This window comes from Elephas maximus, chromosome 11, assembly GCF_024166365.1.
Source record: "Elephas maximus indicus isolate mEleMax1 chromosome 11, mEleMax1 primary haplotype, whole genome shotgun sequence".
Lineage (NCBI taxonomy): Eukaryota > Metazoa > Chordata > Mammalia > Proboscidea > Elephantidae > Elephas > Elephas maximus.
In genome coordinates this window covers 15,274,736-15,302,199 of record NC_064829.1, presented here as the reverse complement: position 1 = coordinate 15,302,199, position 27,464 = coordinate 15,274,736, and the positions used below count along the sequence as shown (strand labels likewise).

At 42.5% G+C, this 27,464-nt stretch overlaps 2 protein-coding genes across 4 annotated transcripts in view; both read left to right on the top strand.

Annotated features, from left to right (window-relative positions):
* PTPRM (protein tyrosine phosphatase receptor type M) overlaps positions 1-27,464 on the top strand; it is a 946,104-nt gene that overhangs the window by 903,555 nt on the left and 15,085 nt on the right. For all 3 annotated transcript variants that reach the window (XM_049900161.1, XM_049900160.1, XM_049900159.1), the window contains 3 exons: positions 7,380-7,505; positions 9,258-9,421; positions 21,818-21,953. In XM_049900161.1, the coding sequence (XP_049756118.1) occupies positions 7,380-7,505; positions 9,258-9,421; positions 21,818-21,953 (426 nt within the window). The remainder of the gene's footprint in view (positions 1-7,379; positions 7,506-9,257; positions 9,422-21,817; positions 21,954-27,464) is intronic.
* On the top strand, positions 9,451-21,810 carry LOC126085131 (eukaryotic translation initiation factor 3 subunit H-like). The gene is given in 1 exon segment (XM_049900167.1): positions 9,451-21,810. A coding segment is annotated over 1 exon segment (1,164 nt). The 5' UTR covers positions 9,451-16,429; the 3' UTR covers positions 17,594-21,810.

Genomic DNA, 27,464 nt, shown 5'->3' with positions numbered 1-27,464 from the left:
TAGACAGTGGGAGTTACAGGGCAAGACAAGAGTCAGACACGAGGCTGGCCCAAAAGGAGGATAACACCAACTGGAGTGGGGACCAACAAGGTAGTGGGCAAGCCAGAACTAAACAGGAAGCCGAATACAGCAGAGCTGATGGCAGAGCAGAGCAGACTAGGGTGCTGTCAGCAATGGCTCCACCATGTGATGTAGCCCCTGGTCCATCCCTGGAATGTTTATGTGCTTTCTGGCACAGCTCACCTGGAACCTACAGGTAGAGATGGGCGGGGGAGGAAGGCTGACGAGGAGGTATAGAGGCAAATGACATTAAGGGACAATAATTAATTTTGTCCTCTTTGGTAAAGATATTAAAAAGAATTAAGACTAGGGCTTGGACCTTAGCAGAACCCAAAACATTGAAATATTACAAAGCATCTTCTCTGACCATAAGGCCATAAAAGTGGAAATCAATAACAGGAAAAGCAGGGAAAAGAAATCAAACACTTGGAAACTGAACAATACCCTGCTCAAAAAAGACTGGATTATAGAAGACATTAAGGATGGAATAAACAAATTCAGAGAATCCAACAAGGATGAAAACACCTCCTATCAGAACCTTTGGGACACAGCAAAAGCAGTGCTCAGAGGCCAATTTATATCAATAAATGCACACATCCAAAAAAAGGGCCAAAATCAAAGAATTATCCCTACAACTTGAACAAATAGAAAGAGAGCAACAAAAGAAACTCACAGGCACCAGAAGAAAACAAATAATAAAAATTAAAGCTGAACTAAATGAAATAGAAAACAGAAAAACAATTGAAAGAATTAACAAGGCCAAAAGCTGGTTTTTTGAAAAAATCAACAAAATGGATAAACCACTGGCCAAACTGACAAAAGAAAAACAGGTGAGGAAGCAAATAACCCGAATAAGAAATGAGATGGGCGATATTACAACAGACCCAACTGAAATCAAAAGAATCATATCAGATTACTATGAAAAACTATACTCAAATTTGAAAACCTAAAAGAAATGGATAAATTCCTAGAAACACACTACCTACCTAAACTAACACAAACAGAGGTAGAACAACTAAACAGACCCTTAACAAAAGAAGAGATAGAAGAGGTAATCAAAAAACTCCCAACAAAAAAAGCCCTGGTCCGGACGGCTTCACTGCAGAGTTCTACCAAACTTTCAGAGAAGTGTTAACACCACTACTACTACAGGTATTTCAGAGCATAGAAAAGGACGGAACACTACCAAACTCATGCTATGAAGCCACCATATCCCTGATACCAAAACCAGGTAAAGACACCACACGAAAAGAAAATTATAGACCTATATCCCTCATGAATGTAGATGCAAAAATCCTCAACAAAATTCTAGTGGACAGAATTCAACAACATAACAGAACAAATAGTTCACCACGACCAAGTGGGATTTATACCAGGTACGCAGGAACGGTTCAACATTAGGAAAACAATTAATGTAATCCACCACGTAAATAAAACTAAAGACAAGAATCACATGGTTTTATCAATTGATGCAGAAAAGGCATTTGACAAAGATCAACACACATTCATGATAAAAAATCTCAGCAAACTAGGAATAGAAGGAAAATTCCTCAACATAATAAAGGGCATTTATACAAAGCCAACAGCCAACATCACCCTAAATGGAGAGAGCCTGAAAACATTCCCACTGAGATCGGGAACCAGACAAGGATGCCCTTTGTCACCGCTCTTATTCAGCATTGTGCTGGAAGTCCGAGCCAGAGCAATTAGGCTAAATAAAGAAATAAAGGGCACCTAGATTGGAGTGTCGCTATGAGTCGGAATCGACTCGACGGCACTGGGTTTGATTTTTGGTTTAGATTGGCAAGGGAGAAGTAAAAGTATCTCTGTTTGCAGATGACATGATCTTATACCCAGAAAACCCTAAGGAATCCTCCAGGAAACTACTGAAACTAATAGAAGAGTTCAGCAGAGTATCTGGATACAAGATAAACATAAAAAAATCAGCTGGATTCCTCTACACCAACAAAAAGAACATCCAAGAGGAAATCACCAAATCAATGCCGTTTACAGTAGCCCCCAAGAAGATAAGATACTTAGGAATAAATCTTACCAGAGATATAAAAGACTTATACCAAGAAAACTACAGTACACTTCTGCAAGAAACCAAAAGAGACTTACATAAGTGGAATTACATACCTTTCTCGTGGATAGGAAGACTTAACATTATAAAAATGTCTGTTCTACCAAAAGCGATCTATACATCTAATGCAATTCCGATCCAAATCCCAAGGACATTCTTTAATGAGATGGAGAAACAAATCACCAACTTCACATGGAAGGGAAAGAGGCCCTGGACAAATAAGGCATTACTGAAAACGAAGAACAAAGTGGGAAGCCTTACTTTACCTGATTTTAGAACCTATTATACCGCCACAGTAGTCAAAACAGCCTGGTTCTGGTACAACAGCAGATACAAGGACCAATGGAACAGAATTGAGAATCCAGACATAAATCCATCCACATATGAGCAGTGGATATTTGACAAAGGCCCCAAAAGAGTTAAATGGGGAAAAGACAGTCTTTTTAACAAATGGTGCTGGCATAACTGGATATCCATCTGCAAAAAAATGAAACAAGACCCATACCTCACTCCATGCACAAAAACTAACTCAAAATGGATCAAAGACCTAAATATAAAATCTAAAATGATAAAGATCATGGAAGAAAAAATAGGGACAAATTAGGAGCCCTAATACATGGCATAAACAGTATACAAAACATTATAAAGAACGTAGAAGAAAAACTAGATAACTGGGAGCTCCTAAAAATCAAGCACCTACGCTCATCCAAAGACTTCACCAAAAGAGTAAAAAGACTACCTATGGACTGGAAAAAGTTTTTAGCTATGACATTTCTGATCAGCACCTGATCTCTAAAACCTACATGATACTGCAAAAACTCAACTGTAAAAACACAAATAACCCAATTTAAAAAATGGGCAAAAGATATAGACACTTCACTAAAGAAGACATTCAGGTAGCTAACAAATATATGAGGAAATGTTCATGATCTTTAGCCATTAGAGAAATGCAGATCAAAACTACAATGAGATTTCATCTCACTCCAACAAGGCTGGCATTAATCCAAAAAACACAAAACAATAAATGTTGGAGAGGCTGTGGAGAGACTGGAACACTTCTACACTGCTGGTGGGAATGTCAAATGGTACAACCACTTTGGAAATTGATTTGGCACTTCCTTTAAAAGCTAGAAGTAGAACTACCATACGATCCAGCAATCGCACTCCTTGGAATATATCCTAGAGAAATAAGAGCCTTTACACGAACAAATTATGCCCACCCATGTTTATGGCAGCACTGTTTACAATGGCAAAAAGATGGAAGCAACCAAGGTGCCCATCAATGGATGAATGGATAAATAAATTATGGTATATTCACACAATGGAATATTACGCATCGATAAAGAACAGTGAGGAATCTGTGAAACATTTTATAACTTGGAGGAACCTGGAAGGCATTGTGCTGAGTGAAATTAGTCAGCTGCAAAAGGACAAATATTGTATAAGACCACTATTATAAGAACTTGAGAAATAGTTTAAACTGAGAAGAAAACATTTTTTCGTAGTTACGAGAGAGGGGAGGGAGGGAGGGTGGGAGAGGGGCATTCACTAATTAGATAGTAGATAAGAACTACTTTAGGTGAAGGGAAAGACAGCACACAATACAGGGGAGGTCAGCACAATTGGACTAAACCAAAAGCAAAGAAGTTTCCTGAATAATATGAATGCTTTGAAGGCCAGCATAGCAGGGGCAGGGGTCTGGAGACCATGGTTTCAGGGGACATCTAAGTCAACTGGCATAATAAAATCTATTAAGAAAACATTCTGCATCCCACTTTGGAGAGTGGCGTCTGGGGACTTAAACGCTAGCAAGCAGCCATCTAAGATGCATCAATTGGTCTCAACCCACCTGGATCAAAGGAGAATGAAGAACACCAAGGACACAAAGCGATTACGAGCCCAAGAGACAGAAAGGGCCACATGAACCAGAGACTACATCAGCCTGAGACCAGAAGAACTAGATGGTGCCTGACAACAACCGATGACTGCCCTGACAGGGAACACAACAGAGAACCCCTGAGGGAGCAGGAGAGCAGTGGGATGCAGACCCCAAATTCTCATAAGACCAGAGTTAATGGTCTGACTGAGACTAGAAGGATCCTGGTGGTCATGGCCCCCAGGCCTTCTGTTGGCCCAGGACAGGAACCATTCCCGAAGCCAACTCTTCAGACATGGATTGGACTGGACAATGGGTTGGAGAGGAATGCTGGTGAGGAGTGAGCTTCTTGGATCAGGTGGACACTTGAAACTGTTGGCATCTTGTGCCTGGAGGGGAGATGAGAGGGTGGAGGGGTTAGAAGCTGGCGAAATGGACACAAAAAAAGACAGTGGAGGGAGAGAGCAGGCTGTCTCATTAGGGGGAGAGTAATTGGGAGTGTGTAGCAAGGTGTATATGGGTTTTTGTGTGAGAGACTGACTTGATTTGTAAACTTTCACTTAAAGCACAATAAAAATTATTTAAAAAAAAAACTAGGGCTTGAAGTTAAGAGAATCTCAGAATGACAGTTTTTTGCATATCTCTTCTTAGTCATGAAGAGAAAGAATTGGACAGTGATAACTCAGTCTTAGTCCTGGGGTTGGAAATGTTTTCCTAGAGGGAGTTGTCAGGTGCACGTTAGTGCAGTGGTCCTTTAGGAGCTGATTTATCGTTACATTGAAAGCTTTCCAGTTAAGGTAACAGATGTAACCACCGGTACAGAGGGTGTTGTTGCAAATTTGAGCTTGTTCTGGAATCACGTTAATTTACTTTTTAATACAGAGAAATTCTTTTTTAAAAAAAGGAGTCTGAATTATTTCAGCTTCCAACTGGACAAGATTTGTCCTTCCTAACATCTGCTTTGTGGCCATCAATCTGTCAATAAATGGCATGGACATTAAACCCAATTCTCTAATGTTTTTAATTGCGTTTGAGACACAATGTTATATCGTTTAGACTCTATTCTGAAAGCTAGTTAATGAAATAATAATGCTACTTCTTGTTCTCATCTAGTCCTTTTGCTTAAGCCTAAATATGTAGGACTCGTCCCACTGATCCTCTCACAAGGATAGATTGCAGACATTTATAAACACATACAGATGGCTCGGCTCAGGGAGCTTAAAAGATCCACCCAAAGACACAACTCAAAGTGGAGCCAAGAAGCCTCGTTTTCTAACCTAAAATGCCATGAGCTAAGTTTCACTGGTTCAACATTCTTTAGTACCAGACAGTTATGGGATAAAGGACGTGATCCCTATTTAGAATTGTCCTGTTTCTTTCCTAATGTGAATCCTGAAATAGAGTGATATAAAGGTTTTTGTTCATACTCATGAACAAGACTTTAATGATTTTAGTGTGTTCTTTTTGAACAGCAATGTTTGGATTCTAAAGCTGCATTCTAAACCCAAACTATCTGGATTCAAACCAGCCTTTGGCTGACTCATAGACAAGACGAAGGGATATAGTTCTGTTCACCAGATGGATCTGATTTCCAGAGTGAGAGGAAACAGGCCCCTGGGATTCAGTCTCTTAGAGAATACTGCACTGAGCATTTGAGTGTAAAGGCCTTACAATCATACAAGAGTAGCACTCAACTTTTTTTAGTACTTATAGGTCAGGCTCATGGATGTGTTATGCACCATTTAAGCCATTTTCTACCCGGTTTACTTGGGCAAAGGGTAGGAAAGGCTGAGTGCCAGGAGCCAAGCCTGGCCCTGGCCATTCGTATTTCTAGTGTAAGTGACAAGCTTCTTAATCAGAAGCTTGAACTGAGGAAGAAGCAGAAAGCAAAACTAACCCAGTCAATAGGAAAGCAGGCAGAACAGTTCAGATGTGCCTGTTATGGCTTCTGTTACCATCTCAGCTCCCCCGTGTAATGCTGGTTAATTTAACAGTGGGGACACGACAGGTATCAGAAAGATAATAAACATCAGCATGCTATAGTTTGACAAGGCAGCTTTATAACTCCTCACCAGGAAGTGCTGGTGAAGAAGAAATTTTCATGGAAGTATTATTTTTTTTTTAAATGTAATTTATAAAATATTATAGACTCAGATAACATAAAAAGCTCCCTTGGTTATCCTACTTTCAGTCTTAATCACAAAGTCAGAAACTTTACCTTCTTCATAATTGAGAGAAACGTCTTACAACTTTGGACAGAAATCAACCTTTGCAACCTTTGACAATGAGATTTTAGATCCTTCGGAAAGTAAAATTCATCTGAAAATGAATGTCACTCATCATTTTGCTTAAAATGAGGTGATATGTCATGTCTGCTCTGGGCCCAATAGGTTAGAAAATAAATAATCAAGTACTTACCTCCTTGCTTCACCACAAGCCATTTGTCCCTCAGGTAAATCAGAAAATGCCAGCGGAATATCAAGTTCCAACAGAAGTTAAATTTCGAACTTTAAATGTCTGTTAGGGTTTCGGGGGTATTGTTTTTGGGAAAGGTGTTAAGGAGAAGAGATCCCCACTGCAGTTCTCCCCTGCCTTTCTCCAGGTTTACTGTTTTTGTCGTCAGTGTGGTATTTTGTATAAATGGAAACACCTCTCTCATAAGCCACCAGGCCCAGCATCACTCATACCACACAAAGTTGTGTATTACGTTTGTGCAAAAGTTCTGTTACCCAGTGTCACCAGTGCCTGGGGTTTGAGACCCTAGGAAATTGTGTTTTTAGTTAAAACCACCTCCAGGTAAAACAGAAAACCCTTTACTGTATCTTCCTGTATCTGAACTGGAAGAGTTTGGGCCAGAACATGAAAATGCAACCCCACACTGTTATCAGTTCTGAAACACGGTACAAAATAGCCATATTCTCAAAACTGATTATAAACAGTGATGCAAGCCCAGACAGCGGAGGATGGAAATTTTAAAGTGAAAAGGTACATGTGCCATCTTAAGTATCTTAACTCTTGTAATGGTAGCCAGTGGCATCTCTCCAGGGCCTGATGAGAGTTCCTTTTAGCACACATAAGAGATCATACAAAGGATGTGTTGAACGATAGCCACGTGACCTCACTGGAAAGCAGAATGTTTTCTGAAAAAACAAATGAAAAATTACTGTAAGGACAGCTAGAGTAGGGAAATCAGCGAGCAATAAAGATCTGAATTACACTTGCTAGAAGGAAAGAAAGGATAATGAAGTGAATCAATGAAGCACTAAGAATTACTGAATGTTTATACTGACCGTATTCAAACGAATAGGAGTAAAGTTATTCTTAACCTTGCGTTTCTGTGTTTGTGTGTCTTGAATTCAGTTGTGTCCCCAGTACTGGCCAGAAAATGGCGTCCACAGACACGGCCCCATCCAGGTGGAGTTCGTCTCTGCTGATTTGGAGGAGGACATCATCAGCAGGATATTCCGCATTTACAATGCTGCCCGAGTAAGGATCATGGCCAGTGTCGCTTATTACTGTGCTGTCATTATTTTCTCATTCCTCAAATACTTAAAGTGCCCACTCTCTGCACAGCACTGTTCTCAGAGTTTGGAATACATCTGTGAACAAAACAAGGCTCCCTGACCTTGCGCTTACATTCTCATGGGAGAAGACAGACAATAAATAATAGATCTAATAAATTATGCAGCGTGTTAGAAGGTGATAAATGATATAGACAAATAAAGGGGAGTAGAGCGTGCTACGGCCTTGAGCAGGGGGGGGAGGTGGTTTCTTTTTTAAACAGTTCGTGCTTTTTGAGCCAAGACCTGAAGGAAGTGAGGCAGTAGTGTGGTTGGGACTCTCTGGCAGACGTGACAGCCGGTACAAAGGCCCAAAGGCAGGCCCTGGCCTGGTGAGGTCGCGGAGCACTATGTGGTGGGGGCACAGGTGGGAGCAACTCATGGTGGAGGGCTGGGGAGCAGAGGTCAGGGAGGGCTACATGGACCATGGTCAGGAGCAACTGAAGAACCATTACAGGGTTGTGCATACAAGAATTGCATGCCGTGAGCTACGTTTACAAAGAACACTCTGGCCTTTGTGCAGATAAACAGCACAGGGTAAGAAACAATCCAGGAGGCTGCCAAGGTCATGCAGAGTACCAGCAGGTGGGCTAGTAAGAAGCAGGGAGATGCTAATATGTGTGGAGGCCAAACCAAAGGCCAGAGTCAAGGGTGACCCTTGGTATTGTGTCCGGACAATTCAGAAGACAGCTCAACAGGCCCTGAGTTGTGAAAGCTGTGGCCCTGGCAGGATTGGGGTACAGGGGCACAGGGAGAGGATTGGGACTTCAATATTGACATATCAGGCTTGAGGTGACTGTGAGACATGACAGTGGAAATAGCAGGTCAGCAGCCAAATGTTCGAGGGTGAATTCAGGAGAGCAGCCTGGCCGAGAGATACAAACCTATGACTTCTTGGAATATGGGTGGCATTTAAAGCCATGAGACTGAATGGAATCATCAAGGGAGGGAATAGAGAGAAGATAAAAAGACTGAGGACTGAGCCTGGGACACCCATCAGTAAGAGGTCAGAGAAAAGAGGCGGAGGCAGAGAGAGAGCCCAGCAAGGGAGGAGGAAGAGCCAAGAGAACAAAGTGGGGTGAGAAGAGTGGAAGGGGCTGGGCGAGATGCTGCCGAGGCCATGGAGAAGTGAGTCCAGGGGCTTAGCTGAGGTTACAATAGAACGGTTGTGTTGCTTGTCTACACAAGATAAGTGTATTGTAATATATTGATATATTAGCAAGATTCAAACCAATAAGCAAAACCATGTTATGTTCCTAGTAAACACAATGTAATCTATATCACACCGAGCTTGCAAACATCTCAGGTTATATTCTTTATCTCTGACTTCCCTGTAATTAAAGCAAAGCCATTTCCCCACCTAATGCACAATGTGGTCCAGCTGACGATGCTTATGTTACTTTTCCCTCGGCTTTTGCAAAGTTGTAAGCGTTCTGCTTCACTCGCATTTGTCTGGCCTGTCATGTAAAGCATCTGGTTGTTTATAACAGATTGAGATTAAAATCATAAGTCTTAGGCCAGTAGACGCTAGCTTCATTATTTGTAGGCAGCACTCTCCTTTAGTAACGTCCTGCTTTGACGAGAAGATCAAATAAGGGGAATCAGCTCACTGGAATTCGATAAAGTAAAATAATGCCTTTTTCTTTGTGCTCCTTGTTTGTTGCCTGACTCTCTGCAGCCCCAGGATGGCTATCGAATGGTGCAGCAGTTCCAGTTTCTGGGTTGGCCGATGTACAGGGACACTCCGGTGTCCAAGCGCTCCTTCCTGAAGCTCATCCGTCAGGTGGACAAGTGGCAGGAGGAGTACAATGGTGGGGAAGGCCGCACGGTGGTGCACTGCCTGTAAGTGCTGAGGTGATGCAGCGCCAAGGGGCCACTCGGACCTCCTGCTCACTCTTTTATTTCACTATGAATGGAGAAGAAACAAGTCATCCTGGATGAAAGGATATCATGTGTTTACTAGGATCAGTCCACTCGCAGAGGGTTTACTTTGCAGAAAACAAGATATGCACACTTTGCATCTGCATGGTGTATCTCAGCCATTGGAATAAGCACTGACCCTGTGGTTGGGACCCAGAACGAATTTGGGTGGCTTCAGTGGGTTCCCACCAGCTTCTGAGAGCCAACTCTTAGACTGTCAGGAATTTTGCCAGCTGGTTGTTAGACTAGTGGTAGCTGGAAATCATCCATCGGGAGAGTATTTACACCACCAAAACCGAAAAACCAAACCTGTTGCCGTGCAGTCGATTCCAACCCATCGCAACCCTGTAAGACAGAGTAGAGCTGCCCCCACGTGGTTTCCATGGAGTGCCTGGTGGGTTCAAACTGCCTGCCCCTTTTGGTTAGCAGCCATAGTAGCTCTTAACCACTACACCACCAGGGTTTCCATTTATACCACAGAAATCAGCAAATACTACAAGACAGCCCCTACCCCGGCTGGTTCACCAGCACATAACCTAGTAAGTCTATTAGGAATCACGTCAGAGGTTTCAAAGGAACTTACTCTTATTTACGTTGTGGTTTTTAAGAGAGCCTTTTGTCTGGGAACGTGGGAGGATTTGGTCCGAGCCGTGGTCCCCAAAGTGTGGTCTCCAACTCAGCAGTGTTAGTATCACCTGCAGCCTTGTTAGGAACATAAGTTCTCGGGCTCCACCCCAGAGCGGGGGACTCTGGGAGTGGGTCCCTGAGAGCTGGGTTTAACCAGCCCTCCAGGTGATTCTGATATGCTGAAACTGGAGAACAGCCCCTTCAGAGTGGTGATTCTCAGCCTTGGCTACACGTTAGGGTCATCTGAGGAGCTTTAAAACACAAAACAAAACAAAAAACCCATTCCCAGGCCACACCCAAACCAATTCAGTCACAGTCTCTGGGAGTGGGGCCGAGACATCAGTATGTTTTTAACTCCCAGGTTATTTCAGTGTACGCCAAGGCTGAGAACCACTGAACGTAGACTGTCACACTTGTCACGGCACTTTCACCTGCATTTGCTCATTGGCAATGATATGTAGCTAATCAACCAGCTGGAAGGGCTGCATGGCACAGGCAATTAAAAAGCCCGGGCAGTCAGGGAAGATGTGTAGAGAATCTGTGGAAACATAAGCATAAGCATATGTTGCTGTTATTAGAGTGTCATTAGCAGGACACAGTAAGATTGCTCCCAATTTGAAGGGGAAATAAAGTTTTACTGTGGGCAGACCAACCCTTTGGCTAAGGGCATGGCTTTCTCTCCTTTGGCTGCATGTGTCTCAGGCAGTGCCATCCCTACCCAGCTCCTAGGGCCCAGGAGGCCTCCCTGGCTGCCCAGAATCCTGCCTGCTCTTCTCTCTTTCCTGCCTGTCACCCAGATTGAAGGGTGACCGTGTCACATCCTGCAGGAAACCTTATTCCCCTAGAAAGATCTTATAAACCTATTCACACTTGTCAACCAGAGGTCCCAACCCTTTGTCCTCTAAAAAGCTGCTTTGTTACCCCTTCCCCTGATTAGTTTCCCCTTCCCTCTCATGTCCTCAGTTCCTTACAGATATCTCTACTGAGAAAATGCCAAAAAGAATGTAGTAACAGTTCACACCCCCATTTTTATTTATCCAAGTCTACATGTAGCCTCCGATCAGAATTAAAATGAGGGCCACCACACTGCATTGACACACTCGCAGCAGAGAAAATGGGCATTTCAGAGTTTGTATTATATCTGCCGGGGTTTTTTGACATGCTGAAAAAATAGTTTGCAGATGCCTGTCCACGTCTGAAATTGCCAGCATCTAGAGTTAGGATTGTAATGTGTCTTTCTTCCCGGGATTATTAGCATTCTAGCAAGGGCCCGTGCTTCAACCTAAGGTCCAAATCCTAGAGGAGGAAGTCAAAGCCCCAGGACAGGCTTGGTGAAGGGGCACACAAACATCAGGTCTTTCCAAGGCCATGTTCAGTTGCCGCGCCTTGCAGTCCAAGAGATGGCTGTGACCCTAGAACCAAGATGATTGTGTCACTGATCCAGTTAATATAGAAGACATGGAGCTGTCTTTCAACTATAGTGGGCTGAGGTGACAGCTACTCTTTCCCGTCTACCTGTCCAGCATTGCTTTCTCCTGGTGAGAAAAACTTGACTTGTCTTTAGAGACCCCTTCTCCCCTACTTTAATGTCCTTGTGGTTCCTGAACCTCCTGCTTTCTCTTGGCACTAAAGGTGGGCTTGTGACCCAGGCCTGGTCAGAATATTTATTTTTGTTTAAATTTATAAGTTGTAAAGCTAAGATTTTTCTTAGCTGTGAGAAGCAATGTTAGTTTAAATTGGTATCCTCTAGTAGTCTGTGATGCTTTGAATCCCTGCGCTTCCTCTGAGGTAAGAACATCACATTTAGCACAGCGCAGCACCACCTAATGGCTGTGGGCTGAACATTTCTTCCCCCGAGACAGAGGCTCCTTGAGTTACATATACTAAGGTTAAGCAAATAGTTGATGAGAAATTATTTTCTTTATGCATGTCTTCCATCTAATAAAACCAGAAGAAATGATACAATTAATATATCACCATTTTGCAACCCTTGATGAAAATAAGGGGGCCTGATGGCACAATAGTTAAAGCTACTGGGTGGTTTAAAGTCAGGAAAGGTATGCGTCAGGATTGTATCCTTTCACCACACCTATTCAATCTGTATGCTGAGCAAATAATCCGAGTAGCTGGACTCTATGAAGAAGAACAGGGCATCAGGATTGGAGGAAGACTCATTAACAACCTGTGTTATGCAGATGACACAACTTTGCATGCTGAAAGTGAAGAGGACTTGAAGCACTTACTGATGAAGGTCAAAGACCACAGCCCTCAGTATGGATTATGCCTCAACATGAAGAAAATAAAAATCCTCACAACTGGACCAATAAGCCACATCATGATAAATGGAGAAAAGATTGAAGTTGTCAAGGATTTCATTTTACGTGGATCCACAATCAACAGCCATGGAAGCAGCAGTCAAGAAATCAAAAGATGCATTGCATTGGGCAAATCTGCTGGAAAGGATCTTTTTAAAGTGCTGAAAAGCAAAGATGTCACCTTGAAGACTAAGGTGTTCCTGACCCAAGCCATGGTATTTTCAATTGCATCATGTACATGTGAAAGCTGGACAACGAAATAAGAAAGACTGAAGAAGAATTGATGCCTTTGAATTGTGGTGTTGACGAAGAATACTGAATATACCATGCACTGCCAAAAGAACAAACAAATCTGTTTTGGAAGAAGTATAACCAGCATGCTCCTTAGAAGCAAGGATGGTGAGACTGCGTCTTACATACTTTGAACTTGTTGTCAGGAAGGATGAGTCCCTAGAGAAGGACATCAAGCTTGGTAAAGTAGAGAGTCAGCGGAAATGAGAAAGGCCCTCAATGAGATGGATTGACACAGTGGCTACGATAGTGGGCTAAAGCATAACAACAATTGTGAGGATGGTGCAGAACTGGGCAGTGTTTCGTTCTATGCTACATGGGGTGGCTATGAGTTGGAACTGACTCGACGGCACCTAACAACAACAACATACCTGACAAAGGACTCATAGCCAGAATGTCTGTGAACTGCAAGTCAATAGGAAAAAGACAACCCAAGTCTTTTAAATGTGCAAAAGACTTGACAGGCACTTATTTTAAAAAGGATATCTAAAGAGTGAATAAGTGTAGGAAAGGTACTCAAGATCATTATTTTTCAGGAAAATTCGCGTTAAATCCAGGGTTGGATACTACTGCATAGTCACCAGAATGGCTGAAGATTAAAAAACAAACAAACAAGTAAATGATAATACCAAGTATTGATGAGGATGTGGAGTAACGGGAACTCTCACATACTCTTGGTAGGAAGTACTTTAGAACTATTTGATGGAATCTGCTAAAGCTAAATGCACACATACCCTGACTGAGCTCTCTGCTCCCAAGTGTATGACTGACAGGAGTACATGTATGTACCACAAGACGTATTTGTAACAGCTTTACTCATAATGCCTAGAAACTGGAAGCCACTCAAATCATCATTAGCTGTTGGATAAGTTAGTTGTATAGTAGAATAATCATTCAATGGAATTCTGCTTAGCAAAGTAAAAGAATAAACAACTGATAGCACAACATAGATGATTCTCACATAGATAATATTGAGTAAAAGAAGCCAAACTCAAGAGATTTTACTGTATGATTCCATTTAAACAAAGTCCAAAAACAGGCAAAAGAAATTTATAATGCTAGCAATGAGAACAGAGGTTACCTTTGGTGGTGTTGATGGTACTGATGGTGTTGGCTCAGAAGGAGTATGGGAGAGGACCTGGAGACTGATAGTGGTCTATATCTTGATCTGGGTGCTAGTCACATGGTGTGCACATTTATAAACGCTAACTGAGATATACACTTACCATTTGTAGATTCTATTGTAGGCATACATAGGGTGACTGCTTGTCTGTCAGTTTGTCATATTATGATGGCTTGTATGTTGTGATACTGTAAGCTATGCCACCAGTATTTCAAATACCAGCAGTATCACCCATGGTGGGCAGGTTTCAGCAGAGCCTCCAGACTAAGACAGCATAGGAAGAGGGACCTGGTGGTCTACTTCTGAAAAGAATTAGCCAGTGAAAACCTTATGAATAGCAGCGGAGCATTGTCTGATATAGTACCCAAAAATGAGTCCCTCAGGTGCGAAGGCACTCAAAATACGACTGGGGAAGAGCTGCCTCTTCAAAATGGAGTTGACCTTAGTGATGTAGATGGAGTCAAGCTTTTGAGACCTTCATTTGCTGATGTGGCAAAACTCAAAAAGAGAAGAAATAGCTGCAAACATTCACTAATAATTGGAACATAGAATGTATGAAGTATGAATCTAGGAAAATTGGAAGTCATCAAAAATGAAATGGAACCCATAAACATCGATATCCTAGGCATTAGTGAGCTGAAGTGGACAGGTATTGGCCATTTTGAATCAGACAGGTCCACTATGCTGGGAATGACAAAGTTAAGAGAAGTGGCACTACCTTCATCATCAAAAAGAACATTTCAAGATCTATGCTGAAGTACAACGCTGTCAGTGATAAGATGCTTTTCATATGCCTATAAAGACAACAAGTTAATACCACTGTTATTCAAATTTACCTATCACCACTAATACCACTACTAAAGATGAAGAAATTGAAGATTTTTACCAATTTCTTCAGTCTGAAGTTGATCATACATGTAATCAAGATGCATTGATAATTACTGGTGATTTGAATGCACAAGTTTAAAACAAAGAATGATTAGTAGTTGGAAAATATGGCCTTGATGATAGAAACTGACACTGCAGATTGCATGATAGAATTTTGCAAGATCAAGGACTTAAATACATTTTTTCAACAACATAAACAGTGACTATACACATGGACCTCACCAGTTGAAATACGATGGAGAAGGTCAATATCATTAGTCAGAATGAGGCCAGGGGCCAGCTGCAAAACAGACGATCAATTGCTTATATGTAAGTTTAAGCTGAAGCTGAAGGAAATTAGAGCAAATCCATGGGAGCCAAAATAACACCTTGAGTATATCCCACCTGAATTTAGAGACTATCTCAGGGATAGATTTGAGACATTGAACACTAACAACCAAAGACCAGACAAGTTGTGGAATGACATCAAGGATATCACACATGAAGAAAGAAAAAGGTCATTGAAAAGACCAAAATTGACATCAGAAGAGACTCTGAAACTTGCTCTTGAATGTAGAGTAGCCAAAGTGAACAGAATGTAAAAGCTCAACAGAAGATTTTAAAGGGTAGCTTGAGAAGACAAAGTAAAGTATTATAATGAAATGTGCAAAGACCTGGAGTTAGAAAACCAAAAGGGAAGAACGTGCTCGGCATTTCTCAAGCTGAAAAAACTGAAGAAAAGGTTCGAGCCTCGAGTAACACTGAAGTCTTCTACAGGGAAAATATTGAACAACGCAGGAAACATCAAAAGAAGATGGAAGGAATACATAGAGTCGCTGTACCAAAAAGAATTAGTCAACGTTCAGCCACTTCAGGAGGTAGCATATGATCAAGAACTGATAGTATTGAAGGAAGAAGTTCAAGCTGCACTGAAGGCATTGGCAAAAAACAAGGCTCCAGGAATTGACAGAATACCAGCTGAGATGTGTTTTAGGCTGGGTTCTTTAGAAAAGCAAAACCAGTAAAGCATATAAATCTATACAGACATTTATATCAAAGAAACAGCTCACACGGCTTTAGAGCAAACTGTGAAGATCTGTGAAGGCCAAGGAATTCCAAGATCGGCAGGCAAGATCGCAAGGTTTCATCTGGTTCACGTCGTTGCAGGGGCTAGCAAATCCAAGATCAGCAGATCGGAGAACAGGACTCTTGCTCACAGGCTGTGAAGATGGATGAATCCCAAGATCGACAAGTAAGCTGCCAGCTCAAGTCCCAATAATCAAGAGGTCAGACAAGAGGCAGATCCTGGATCCAGAACAAACCAAAAACCTTGGCAAGGTGAGCAGGAAGGAAGTAGGTGGCAGAGGGCATAGAGATGAAGGCTGAGGGGCGGTGAGCCACCACAGGCCCTGCCCTGCTGGTGCCACTGAGCAGATTCCATCATGAGGGTGATTACATATCAAATTTCAACAGGGAAGTGATCACAACGTTATACAACCACCAAAACACTGAGAATCGTGGCCCAACCAAGTTGACACACAATCTTAACCATCTCAAGATGTTTCAACAAACCAGTGCAGCACTGGAGGTGCTCACTCATCTATGCCAAGAAATTTGGAAGACTAGCCTGGCCAACTGACTGGAAGAGATCCATATTTGTGCTCATTCCAAAGAAAGGTGATCCAAAAATGCAGAAATTATCCAACAATGTCATTAATATCATACACGAGTAAAATATTGCTGAAGATTATTCAAAAGCAGTTGCAGCAGTACATCGAAAGAGAACTGCCAGGCCTTTCTTCCTGTCCGGCTGGAAAAATGGCGTCCTGCAAGGAGGGCACCGGCTCTGCCGCCACCTCTTCCAGCTCCACTACCGGCACTGCAGGGAAAGGCAAAAGCGGCTCCGGAGACTCGGCCGTGAAGCAAGTGCAGATTGATGGCCTGGTGGTATTAAAAATAATCAAACATTATCAAGAAGAAGGACAAGGAACTGAAGTTGTTCAAGGAGTGCTTTTGGGTTTGGTTGTAGAAGATCGGCTTGAAATTACCAACTGCTTTCCTTTCCCCCACCATACAGAGGATGATGCTGATTTTGATGAAGTCCAATATCAGATGGAAATGATGCGGAGCCTTCGCCATGTAAACATTGATCATCTCCACGTGGGCTGGTACCAGTCCACATACTATGGGTCGTTCATCACCCGGGCGCTCCTGGACTCTCAGTTCAGTTACCAGCACGCCATTGAGGAATCTGTCGTTCTCATTTATGATCCCATAAAAACTGCCCAAGGGTCTCTCTCGCTGAAGGCATACAGACTGACTCCTAAGCTGATGGAAGTATGTAAAGAGAAGGATTTTTCTCCTGAAGCATTGAAAAAGGCAAATATCACCTTCGAGCACATGTTTGAAGAAGTGCTGATTGTAATAAAAAATTCACATCTGATCAACGTCCTAATGTGGGAGCTTGAGAAGAAGTCAACTGTAGCAGATAAACATGAATTGCTCAGGCTTGCTAGCAGCAATCATCTGGGAAAGAATCTACAGTTGCTGATGGACAGAGTGGATGAAATGAGCCAAGATATCATTAAATATAACACGTACATGAGAAACACTGGTAAACAGCAGCAGCAGAAACATCAATATCAGCAGCGCCGCCAGCAGGAGAATATGCAGCGCCAGAGTTGAGGAGAACCCCCACTACCTGAGGAGGACCTGTCCAAACTCTTCAAACCACCCCAGCCCCCTGCCAGGATGGATTCGCTGCTTATTGCAGGCCAGATTAACACTTACTGCCAGAACATCAAGGAGTTCACTGCCCAGAACCTAGGTAAACTCTTCATGGCCCAGGCTCTTCAAGAATATAACAATTAAGAAAAGGAATTAGCATGGACTCTTGAGATCACATTGGGGCAACTCTTGGAAGAAAGAGTTTGCATATTGAGAAGCACAGGGAATTTCTTTAATGTCATTGGCTCTGATATTGTCTTTCAAGTCAAAAATAAAATAAAACTTTTTTTCATAAAAAAAAAAAAGAAAGAGAACTGCCAGAAGTTAAGCCAGTTGCAGAAGAGGACATGCAATGAGGGGTATCGTTGCTGATGTCGGATGGATCCTGGCTGAAAGCAGAGAATACCAGAAAGATGTTCACCTGTGTTTTATTGACTATGCAAAGACAGTCAACTGTGTGAATCGTAACAAATCGTGGATAACATTGCAAAGAATGGGAATTCCAGAACATTTAATTGTGGTCATGAAGAACCTGTACATAGACCAAGAAGCAGTCATTCAAGCAGAGCAAGGGGATACTTCACAGTTTAAAGTCAGGAAATGTATGTGTCAGAATTGTATCCTTTCACCATACTTATTCAGTCTGCATGCTGAGCATATAATCTGAGAAGTTGGACTATGTGAAGAAGAATACGGCACCAGGATTAGAGGAAGACTCATTAACAAGTTTAAATACGCAGATGACACAACCTAGCTTGCTGAAAGCAAACAGGGTTTGAAGCACTTACTGATGAAGATCAAAGATTACATACAGCCTTTAGTATGGATTGCACCTCAACATAAAACAAAAATACAACTGGAGCAATAAGCAGCATCATGGTAAGTGGATAAAATATTCAAGTTGTCAAGGACTTCATTTTACTGGGATCCACAATCAATGCTCATGGAAGCAGCAGTGAAGAAATCAAACAACATATTGCATTGGGCAAATCTGCTGCAAAAGACCTTTTTAAAGTGTTGAAAAGCGAAGATGGCACTCTGAGGACTAAAGTGTGCCTGACCCAAGCCGTGATATTTTCTATTGCCTTATATACATGTGAAAGCTGGACAATGAATGAGGAAGACCAAAAAATTTGATGCCTTTGAATTATGATGTTAGTGAAGAATACCGAATATGCCATAGACTGCCAGAAGAACAAACAAACTTATCTTGGAAGAGGTATAGCATGAATGTTCCTTAGAAGGAAGGATGGCAAGACTTTGTCTCTCATACTTTGGGCATGTGACCAGGAGGAAGCAGTCCCTGGAGGAGGACATCATGCTTGGTAAAGTAGAGGGTGAGAGAAAAAAGAAGACCTTGAATGAGATGAATTGGCACAGTGGCTGCAACAATGGGCTCAAACATAGCAACGATTGGGAAGATGGCACAGGACAGGGCAGTATTTCATTCTGCTGTACATGGGGTTGCTATTAGTCAAAACCAACTCGACAACACTTAACAACAACATTGTAGGCATATTATACTTTATTTTAAAAGTTGATTTGCCTTGCTTGATTTGTAAACTTTCAATTAAAGCACAATAAAAATTAAAAAAAAAAAAGAAAAGTTGATTTGCCCTTCTATTATGGACCGCATAAGCTGACACTTGAATGTCATGATCAATCTTAAAATCACAAAAGGAGGGGCCACCAGCTGTCTTGTGCCTACCTCCTAATGACAGTATCCTTGTCAGTTAATCAGTCCATCAGTCAAACAATCCCAAATTCTTATCAAGTCCTGGGGCTAACTACCAATTTACTTGAAACACAGGTTAGAGAGGAACATGGTAAAGGATACCACAGAGATGCAATGAGTGAGAAAAACCTAGGATTTAGGTATCTCTACAGGACAAATGACCCAGTTTTCTCAACAAATTGTCAAGGAAAAAGAGAGTGTGAAAAAACCTATAGATTAAAATATCTTGCAAGACTTACCAACCGAATGCAGTGTGTGGACCTGAACAAAGCAACTGTGAGAAAGGGTCTGAAGCAATCTGGGAAACGTGAACACTGACTAGAAACTTGATTATATTAAAACAGTGTTTATTTATTTTATTTGTGATAATGATACTGTGGCTATTTAAAAATAGAGTGTAATGAAATAAAAAGAATCCATAGCTCCTTGGAAAAGTGGTTAATTCCAAAGCTCGTGCAAGGAAAATACAGGATGAACCTGGGGCAGCTCATGGTTACGGAAAGTAAGGAAATGCTCAGAAAAGGATGCAGGCTTGTCCAAAGAGCACAGGTACCAAAGTGAAGGAGCTCCTAAAGGCCCGAGCTAGAAAAATTTGAACAACAAAATAAATATTAGCGCTATCAAATATTAACTCAGAATAAAATGAATATTTATAAGTCCATAGTAATATAAATAAATAATGAAAAATTTTTTTAATAAATAAGAAAATAGTTTTTTTTTTATTATTATTGGGGAGAAGAGACAGCTGTTTCTTGCAGTAGAATTCCAATTAATAAATGTTGAAGGAAAGGGAAATAGAGAATCACCACTAGGCAAACACTATGGTGATAATTGTTACAAACAAGATCCACCAATGGGTGCTAAAATTATTGGGTGGAGAAATAAGATTCTTGCAGAATCCCAGTGAATCTCCCCGAGAGAGAGATCGTAGTTTTATAGAGCAATAATGTGGCAAACACCATCTTAGCAAGTATCTTAGTTATCTAGGGCCGCTGTAACAGAAATATCACAAGTCGATGGCTTTAGCAAACAGAAGATTATTCTCTCACAGTCTAGGACACTAGAAGTCTGGATTCAGGGCACCAGCTCCTGGGGAAGGCTTTCTCTCTCTCTTGGCTCTGGGGGAAGGTCCTTATTATCAGTCTTCCCCTGGTCTAGGGGCTTCTCAGCGCAAGGACCTCTGTTCCCGGTGCTTTTTTCTTGGAGGTTTGAGGTCCCTATGTCCCTCTGTTTGCTTCTGTCTTATATCTCAAAGAGACTGACTAAGATGCAACCTAACCCTGCAGATTAAGTCCTTCCTCCTTAACATAATTGCCTCTAATCCCTCCTCGTTAACGTCATAGAGGTTAGGATTTACAACACATAGGATAATCACATCAGACCACAAAACAGAGGGCAACCACATAATACTGGGAATCATGGCCTACCCAAGTTGACACATATTTTGGGGGAACACAATAGGATCCATGATAGCGTGTGACCAAGGTTAATGTCACAAGTAATAAGAGATCAACATCATGAGCCCCTTGATATGATGCCCTCTGAAGACCTTGCGGGATCACTTCTGTGATATTGTGGCCAAAAATGCATAACCTGATTCCAATCATGAGAAAGAACAGACAAACTCAAATCAGACATTCTACAAAATATCTCTCTCAGCACCCTTCGAAAGTGTCAAGGTCAAGAAAGAAAAGGAATGACTGAGGAAGTACAACAGATTGGAGGAAACTAAGGAGACGTGACAACTAAATACACTGTGGGGTCCTGGATTTGATACAGGGCCAGAAAAAGGACATCAGTGGAAAAACTGGTAAAATTTGACTAATATCTTTAGTTAGCTGTATAGCAAAAAAACCCCAAAACTCGTTGCCATTGAGCCAGTTCTGACTCATAGCAACCCCGTAGGACAGAGTAGAACTGCCCTATAGGGTTTCCAAGGATCGGCTGACAAATTTGAACTGCGAACCTTTTGGTTAACGGCCAATCTCTTGACCACTGTGCCACCAGGGCTCCTGGTAGTAGTACTAATGTTAATTTCATGCCTTCAAAAGTGTAGTATTGTTATGTAAGTTGTTAACATCAGAGGAAGTCCAGTAACCAGTGGAACTAAGTACTATTTCTTCTAACTTTTCTGTAAGCCTAAAATTAGTTCAAAATAAAAAGTTTATTTTAAAAAAAAGAACCCTTACATTTTAGGGATAGGTAATTAAATACTAACAGATTTCTTTAAAGGCCAGCCACATCTTTGAACATAACTCCCCATCATCAGTTTTTCTGGCAAATACTAGATGAGGTGTATAAAAAAAAAAACTTCACTGAAAATGCTCTGCTGTGGGCCCTTCCTGTAGAGACAGATGAGGTGCAGTCTCCAGGTAGCGTCTTCTGGGGTCAACACAGAGCTGGGGTGGAGGACATGCTAGGTTCTCCCCTGGTTATGGGTGAACCATGGGCCAAATGCTGTGGTGAATTTACTCCTTTTTCTTTAATTAGAATTGCCTGGGTGAGAGTCGCCACTCTCAGAGGTCCACATCATTAGGGTCTCACTCAAGTTTAGGTGGCACGTTTCCTTGGCTTGTGTAAGATTGTAATGTGAGGGCAAAAGTCATCAAACCATTTTCTTTCTTTTATGACAGAAACGGAGGAGGTCGCAGCGGGACATTCTGTGCCATCAGCATCGTCTGTGAGATGCTGCGGCACCAGAGGGCAGTCGATGTCTTCCACGCGGTGAAAACGCTGAGGAACAACAAGCCCAACATGGTGGATCTTCTGGTAGGAGCATGCCCTTCTGCTAACTAGAGCATTTTCCTGTGAGGCTGGGGCTGACACACCAGCACTTAGATCTGCAGGGAAAGTTATCCACAAAGGAAGAGAGTCCTTCTCAAAAGCATAATATAATCACTTCACTTGTAAGGGCTTTCTTCTGCTCCTTCTGTCTTTGCTTTTTCACAAGGAGACTTTGTCTCAACTTGTTTGAAATGTGGAAATAGTTGAAACTCACAAGTGCACATCCTTATTAATTTCTGCTCCTGGCAGTGCCTTCCACGTGGCTAAGCACTTAGTCTTCCCGGAGAAGAAATAATCATAGCAAATGAAATGCCAGATTTCCAAATTATATATTTTATAAATAGCCTAATCACCTAATATTTATCAAAGCTCTGAATTTGAGTTTGACATCCAGAATATTGCATTTAATTATGGTGGCCGTATCTGAGAGCAGGACTAAAAAAGTTGAGAAACAAAGGACGATGTGCAATTATTTTCTTAGAGTATTTCATGAAATCTCTTTTTGTGTGGAGCTGCTGAAATGCCAACCACTGTGACTCAGGAATAGTAGAATAGCTTAAAGGAGGAAGCTTTTAGATTAGGCTTTTGTACTTCTCTGTTAGGGAAGGAAGTATCTGAAGAAAACCGCAGGACTAATCCCAAGGCTGGAGGAATGGCCCAGGGCGGGGGAATGTGAGGAAGAGATAACCCCTTGCTGACAGCCTTTGTATTCTACTGGCTGCAAAATTGTAGTCCTGCGGTTAAATTCTTTAAAATAAATTTTTAAAAAATTAAAAGGACTAAACAGAGAGTTGAGATTCAAGCTAAGCCTGAGGAAGTAGTCATGGTCCCCACCCAAAATTTGAGAAGCCGTTGAAACAGTGCCACAGGCTGGGTAATGATGGTGACCCCCTTGATGACTAGCCCCTGGGATATAGCCAAATCCTAGTCCACACAAGCCAGACTGTGTCGGCATCTGCTTTTCCCCACACGTGTGTCTTATGCTTGATGAGCTTGTCTGTTTCCAAGAAGCATGGTGTCAGCAGGGAGTTTGGCAGAGGAAAGCCTGTTTGGCCAGGTGCACACTCTCAAAACCATTAGCAGTTACTGCTTTGGCTTCTGGGGCCAAAAGGAAAGTGCTCCCCAACTCCTGTCTGCTAGGCCCCTTCTGGAGCAAAAATCCACAAAAGCCCAAATTCTAGTGTGGGCTCTGCTGTTAGTGCTAGTGCTAGTTAGTGCTAGTTCAGTGACCTTGGAACGTGGGCAATTTCAGTGTCCTAGGACAAGCCACTTAACTTCCTTAGACCTCAGTTTTGTAAAACAGAGACAGTGTTAGCTTATTATGGGGCTACAATGTAAAAGTGTTTGGAAACTGCGCACGAGAACTGTGATTGTTGGAAGTGTGGGTGTCTCCGGGGCAGGATGTTTCAGGGGCCGTCTGAGCCAGCATGAAGTGATAGAGTCGGAAGATAGCGAGGAGCAGGAGGAGGATGATAGCAGCTGGCATTTGCGTGGTGCTTACGAGGTACCAGGCACTGTTCTGAGTGCCTTTTAGAAACACTAACAGATTAAACGTGGAGGCGCTGAAAGGCTACCTGGTTTCCTGAGTGTGCAGGTTCACTGCAGCTAGCCCCTCCTTGAGGGCAGGGCACGCCTCCCTCCCTGGTACCCAAGTGCATTTTACAGCCTCACCACCCCTGAACTGTCAGTCATCCGGGCTTGGCGGGGCGGGGGAGGCTGTTGAGGAAGGGGAATTCATACAGTCAGCCAGTACAGATCACAATGCTGGCAGGAGGTGGAAACAAATGTATCAACTGAAGGATTCTGCCTGTGATGTCACTTGGTACTGAACCCACCAATTGAGAGACAGATGTGAGGCTTCCAAACTTTGGTTGGTACTTGGGAAACGCTGACCTTGATAAGAAATGTCATTTCTCTCTCACTACCACTGACTTAAACAGATAACTAGACATAGGCCCTCCAGGCCTTTCCTCTAGGGCCCTGGCTGTGGCTTTTGCCCTCATGGATTGTCATAGGCAGATGCAACATGAATTTTTCCAATCAGTGGTACAGATACAGGACAGTGGCAATTCTTCATTAAATGAACGGGGACCTGGGCTGGAGTAGACGGGTGGCTCTAGACCTCACCCATGATGCTGTAAGAATCTGGGTGTTTCCATAGTTACATGTAATTATAATGGAGATAGCAGGATCCCTGGGTGCCCAAACCCCTGAGGGTCAGCACAAGTTTTAGAATAAGGTCAGTGGCTAAGGAAGATAGGAAATTTTTGCAATTTCCTAAGAAAAGTATTGGAAAAATTTGTCACAGTAACTGTTAGCAGGATGATAGATAATATCTGGTGCCTGTAGAAAAAGATCACAGTGCTCTCTGCAGTGGGTTTGAGCATCCTCAAGTGAACAAGGATACTTGTCTTTGTTTTTGTCTGTAAGTACAATTTTATTTAGTTTGGTACTCACACATGTGTATGTTGGCTGACAGAATTAACTTAGGTCAAGGTGGTAAAATCAGGTACGATGTTACTGGGTGTAAAAGGCTGTCTGAGACCTGCATTTTTCCTAAGCACAATTTTTAGTACCAGCCACTGAAAGAACAGTGCGCTGTGTCTTCCTGTCGCATCTGCACAGAAGGATGGCCCAGCATGTGCCCACCAGCCCTGGCAAGTGCTCCTGTGCCGGCCACCTGAGAACGGCATGTCTGTCTTTGTCTCTCTCTGCATCTCTGATATCCTAAATTGCTCCTGACTTTGAAAATTCATCAATTCAGGTTGAAGCATGGCATTCTCAAGGGGGATCCAGAAGGCTCTGAAAATTTATTTCTCTAAATTTTTAGTTTGGAGAAAAGTCAGTAAAATTCTTTTTAACACAAGGCTAGATTTTTTTTTTAATCCAGTGGATACAGCTGGCTTTCTCCTGATGCCCTTTTTCAGCCCAGCTTCTGGTTATCTATCTCTTCAACCAGCGTCAAGACTGGGCCCCAAAAGAACATAGCATAGTACCAACTGCCTATGCTTTCCGCGGTAGTCACGTGGCACGCAGTGGGAAGACAGGATCCTTCGAAACCAGTCTTCCTTCTCACGTTTGTCTTCTGCACTAGGCTTTTGACATGTCCAGAGCTGTTTTAACAGAGAAACAGACTTGGAGGGAGAGATCTTGCCTAAGAAGTGTTACCTGTCCTGGGCAGGCTGGGTGGAGCCCTGACGTGGTATCTATCCAGGAATGGGCTAAATGGGTGGCATTTGCCCACAGGCCCCCTGCAAACCTGCAGAGCTGCCTTCTAAGGCAAGTACACACTTAAAACAGTCATTTGTTTTTGAGCTGCATGTCAGCTGGCACCTCTTGACTCTTGAAATCCAAATGAGACTGGTCTAGTTCCCTGTATAGAAGTCCAAAGCCCTTCTTGGGGTTTCTGTAAATTGCCTGGGAGCTTATAATCTCATGGACTTCTTTGGCTCCTGATTCTGTTCTATGGAAACCCAGACGTGACATTCACGCTTCCTCTACCAGTCAGCGACAGCAGCAGTGCTCGCCCAGAACATGCCTTTCCGTGGCGCACAGACTGCAGATTTGGGTGGACTGGAAGGAGAACATCAGTAGTCATCACTCTTAGCGTCCTTTAGACCCCCGCCACAGGGCACCCCCCTACTCCTGCCCTTTTCCATTTGGCTGCTTCTCCCTCCTCCTTGTCCTTCTCAGGAGCAAAACAAGTTCTACAAAGCACGCACGCCCTTCGAAGTCTCATCTTCTGCCAAAGGCCACGGACCGTGGCGTTTTCCCACACAAAGGCAGTTTCCCCTCAGCTGCTAAGTTAATAAAATTTTACCTGCTGACATGTCACAGGTATGAGCAACCAGTGAGTCTGATGGTCTTACCTTCATTCTATTCCATCCCAGCACCCATGTTGTTCTCACTTCTCTGCTAGGTACGGGAGTAAATACAGAGAAGTGGAAGCAGGGTCCCTCTCTCAGAGAGCTTTTAACTAGTTGGGGAGGCAAAACAGAAATCCTTCCTGAACCTCAGTTTTCTTATCTGCAGAGTGGAGTTAAGAATGCTAATCACAAGCCAGACACAAAGACCTTCTATCGCATGATTCCATTTCCACGAAATGTCCAAACCCACTGCCATCAAGTACAGGCAATCCACAGAGACAGAAAGTAGATTAGTGGTTGCTAGTGGCTGGGGATGGGCGGCTGGGGAGTGACTGCCAGTGGGTATGGGGTTCTTTTGGGGGTGATGAATATATTCTAAATTTAGGTCTTATACAACTCCGAGAGTAAACTAAAGACCACTGAATTGCAGGCTTTTAAAGGGTGAATTTAGTGGTATGTGAATTACATCTCAATAAAGCTGTTACTTAAAAATAGTAACATATCTTTAAAAAAAATAAGTATGATCATAGATTCCTCTAGAGCTTTTCTTTTTAGAGTGGCCCCATCAGTGACCTTGTTACTCCATCTTCACAAAAGGCAAAGAAAGTGCTACTATTACATCCCCCTACTACAGACAAGGAACTCGTCTTGGGAGCTTGTTGTGTTTCTGCCATCCCACAGAAATCCACCCAAGCTGTCTTGCCAATTTAAAGGCCAGGGTTTGTCTCCCACGGTTTGTCTCCCAGGGTTTGTCATGGAAAGAAAGGGCAAGGGAAACAATCAGCGCTTTACAGAAATCCGGTATTAGCCAAATATAATCAGGTAGTCCCTGACTTACGAGGTATTCAGGTTACAACAAACTGCACTTAGGACCATCTTTTTCTCTTTTTGACATCTTACCGTTAATAATATATACTATATATAGCATTGCAGCACAGAATTTGCTGATGCAGTCATTCTGAAATGTCCCTCTCAGGTGTTCATGTTATGATTTACTATTAAAAACACTGCCGTATAGCAGGCTGTGGCCTGGTCAACAATGAAGTTGGTGTTGGTGTCAGGAGTCATGAGGGATAGAAAGTTGGGCAATGTTCAGCTCTAATGATATGTGACAGTTGAACTGTGCACAGCTCGCAGCCATTACGACTCTGACTTCACTCTTACAACACTGACACTGATGTCATTGCAAACCATACCTGTAGCATGATCTTATTCAGCGTTTCATACCATCAGAAGCCTCAGTTGTTAATTTGAAGCCAAGTTGTTCAAGTTTCTCACATTGTGACACCTGCACGGCTTATACCCCAACAATCTGTCTAGCAAAAGAAGTCACACCATGCCACTGAAGGTTCTTATCCAAAAAAGAAGGCGAGGAAGGCTCTAGACATGGATATAAAGATGATGGTCACTAAGGCCTGTGGTAATGGAAAGCAAGTAGGCAAAATGCATGTATGTATGTATTAAAATATATCTATACGTTTGTATACGTTTATAAGTAGTGTTTCCAACCCCCAAGGGCAAATAAAGACCAGGTTTATAAAGTGCAGTACAATGGATCGCTGTGGTGTGGCCTTTCTTGCCATGGTCTTATAACTCCCACCCAAACAATTGAATGAGACTGTGGCCCACC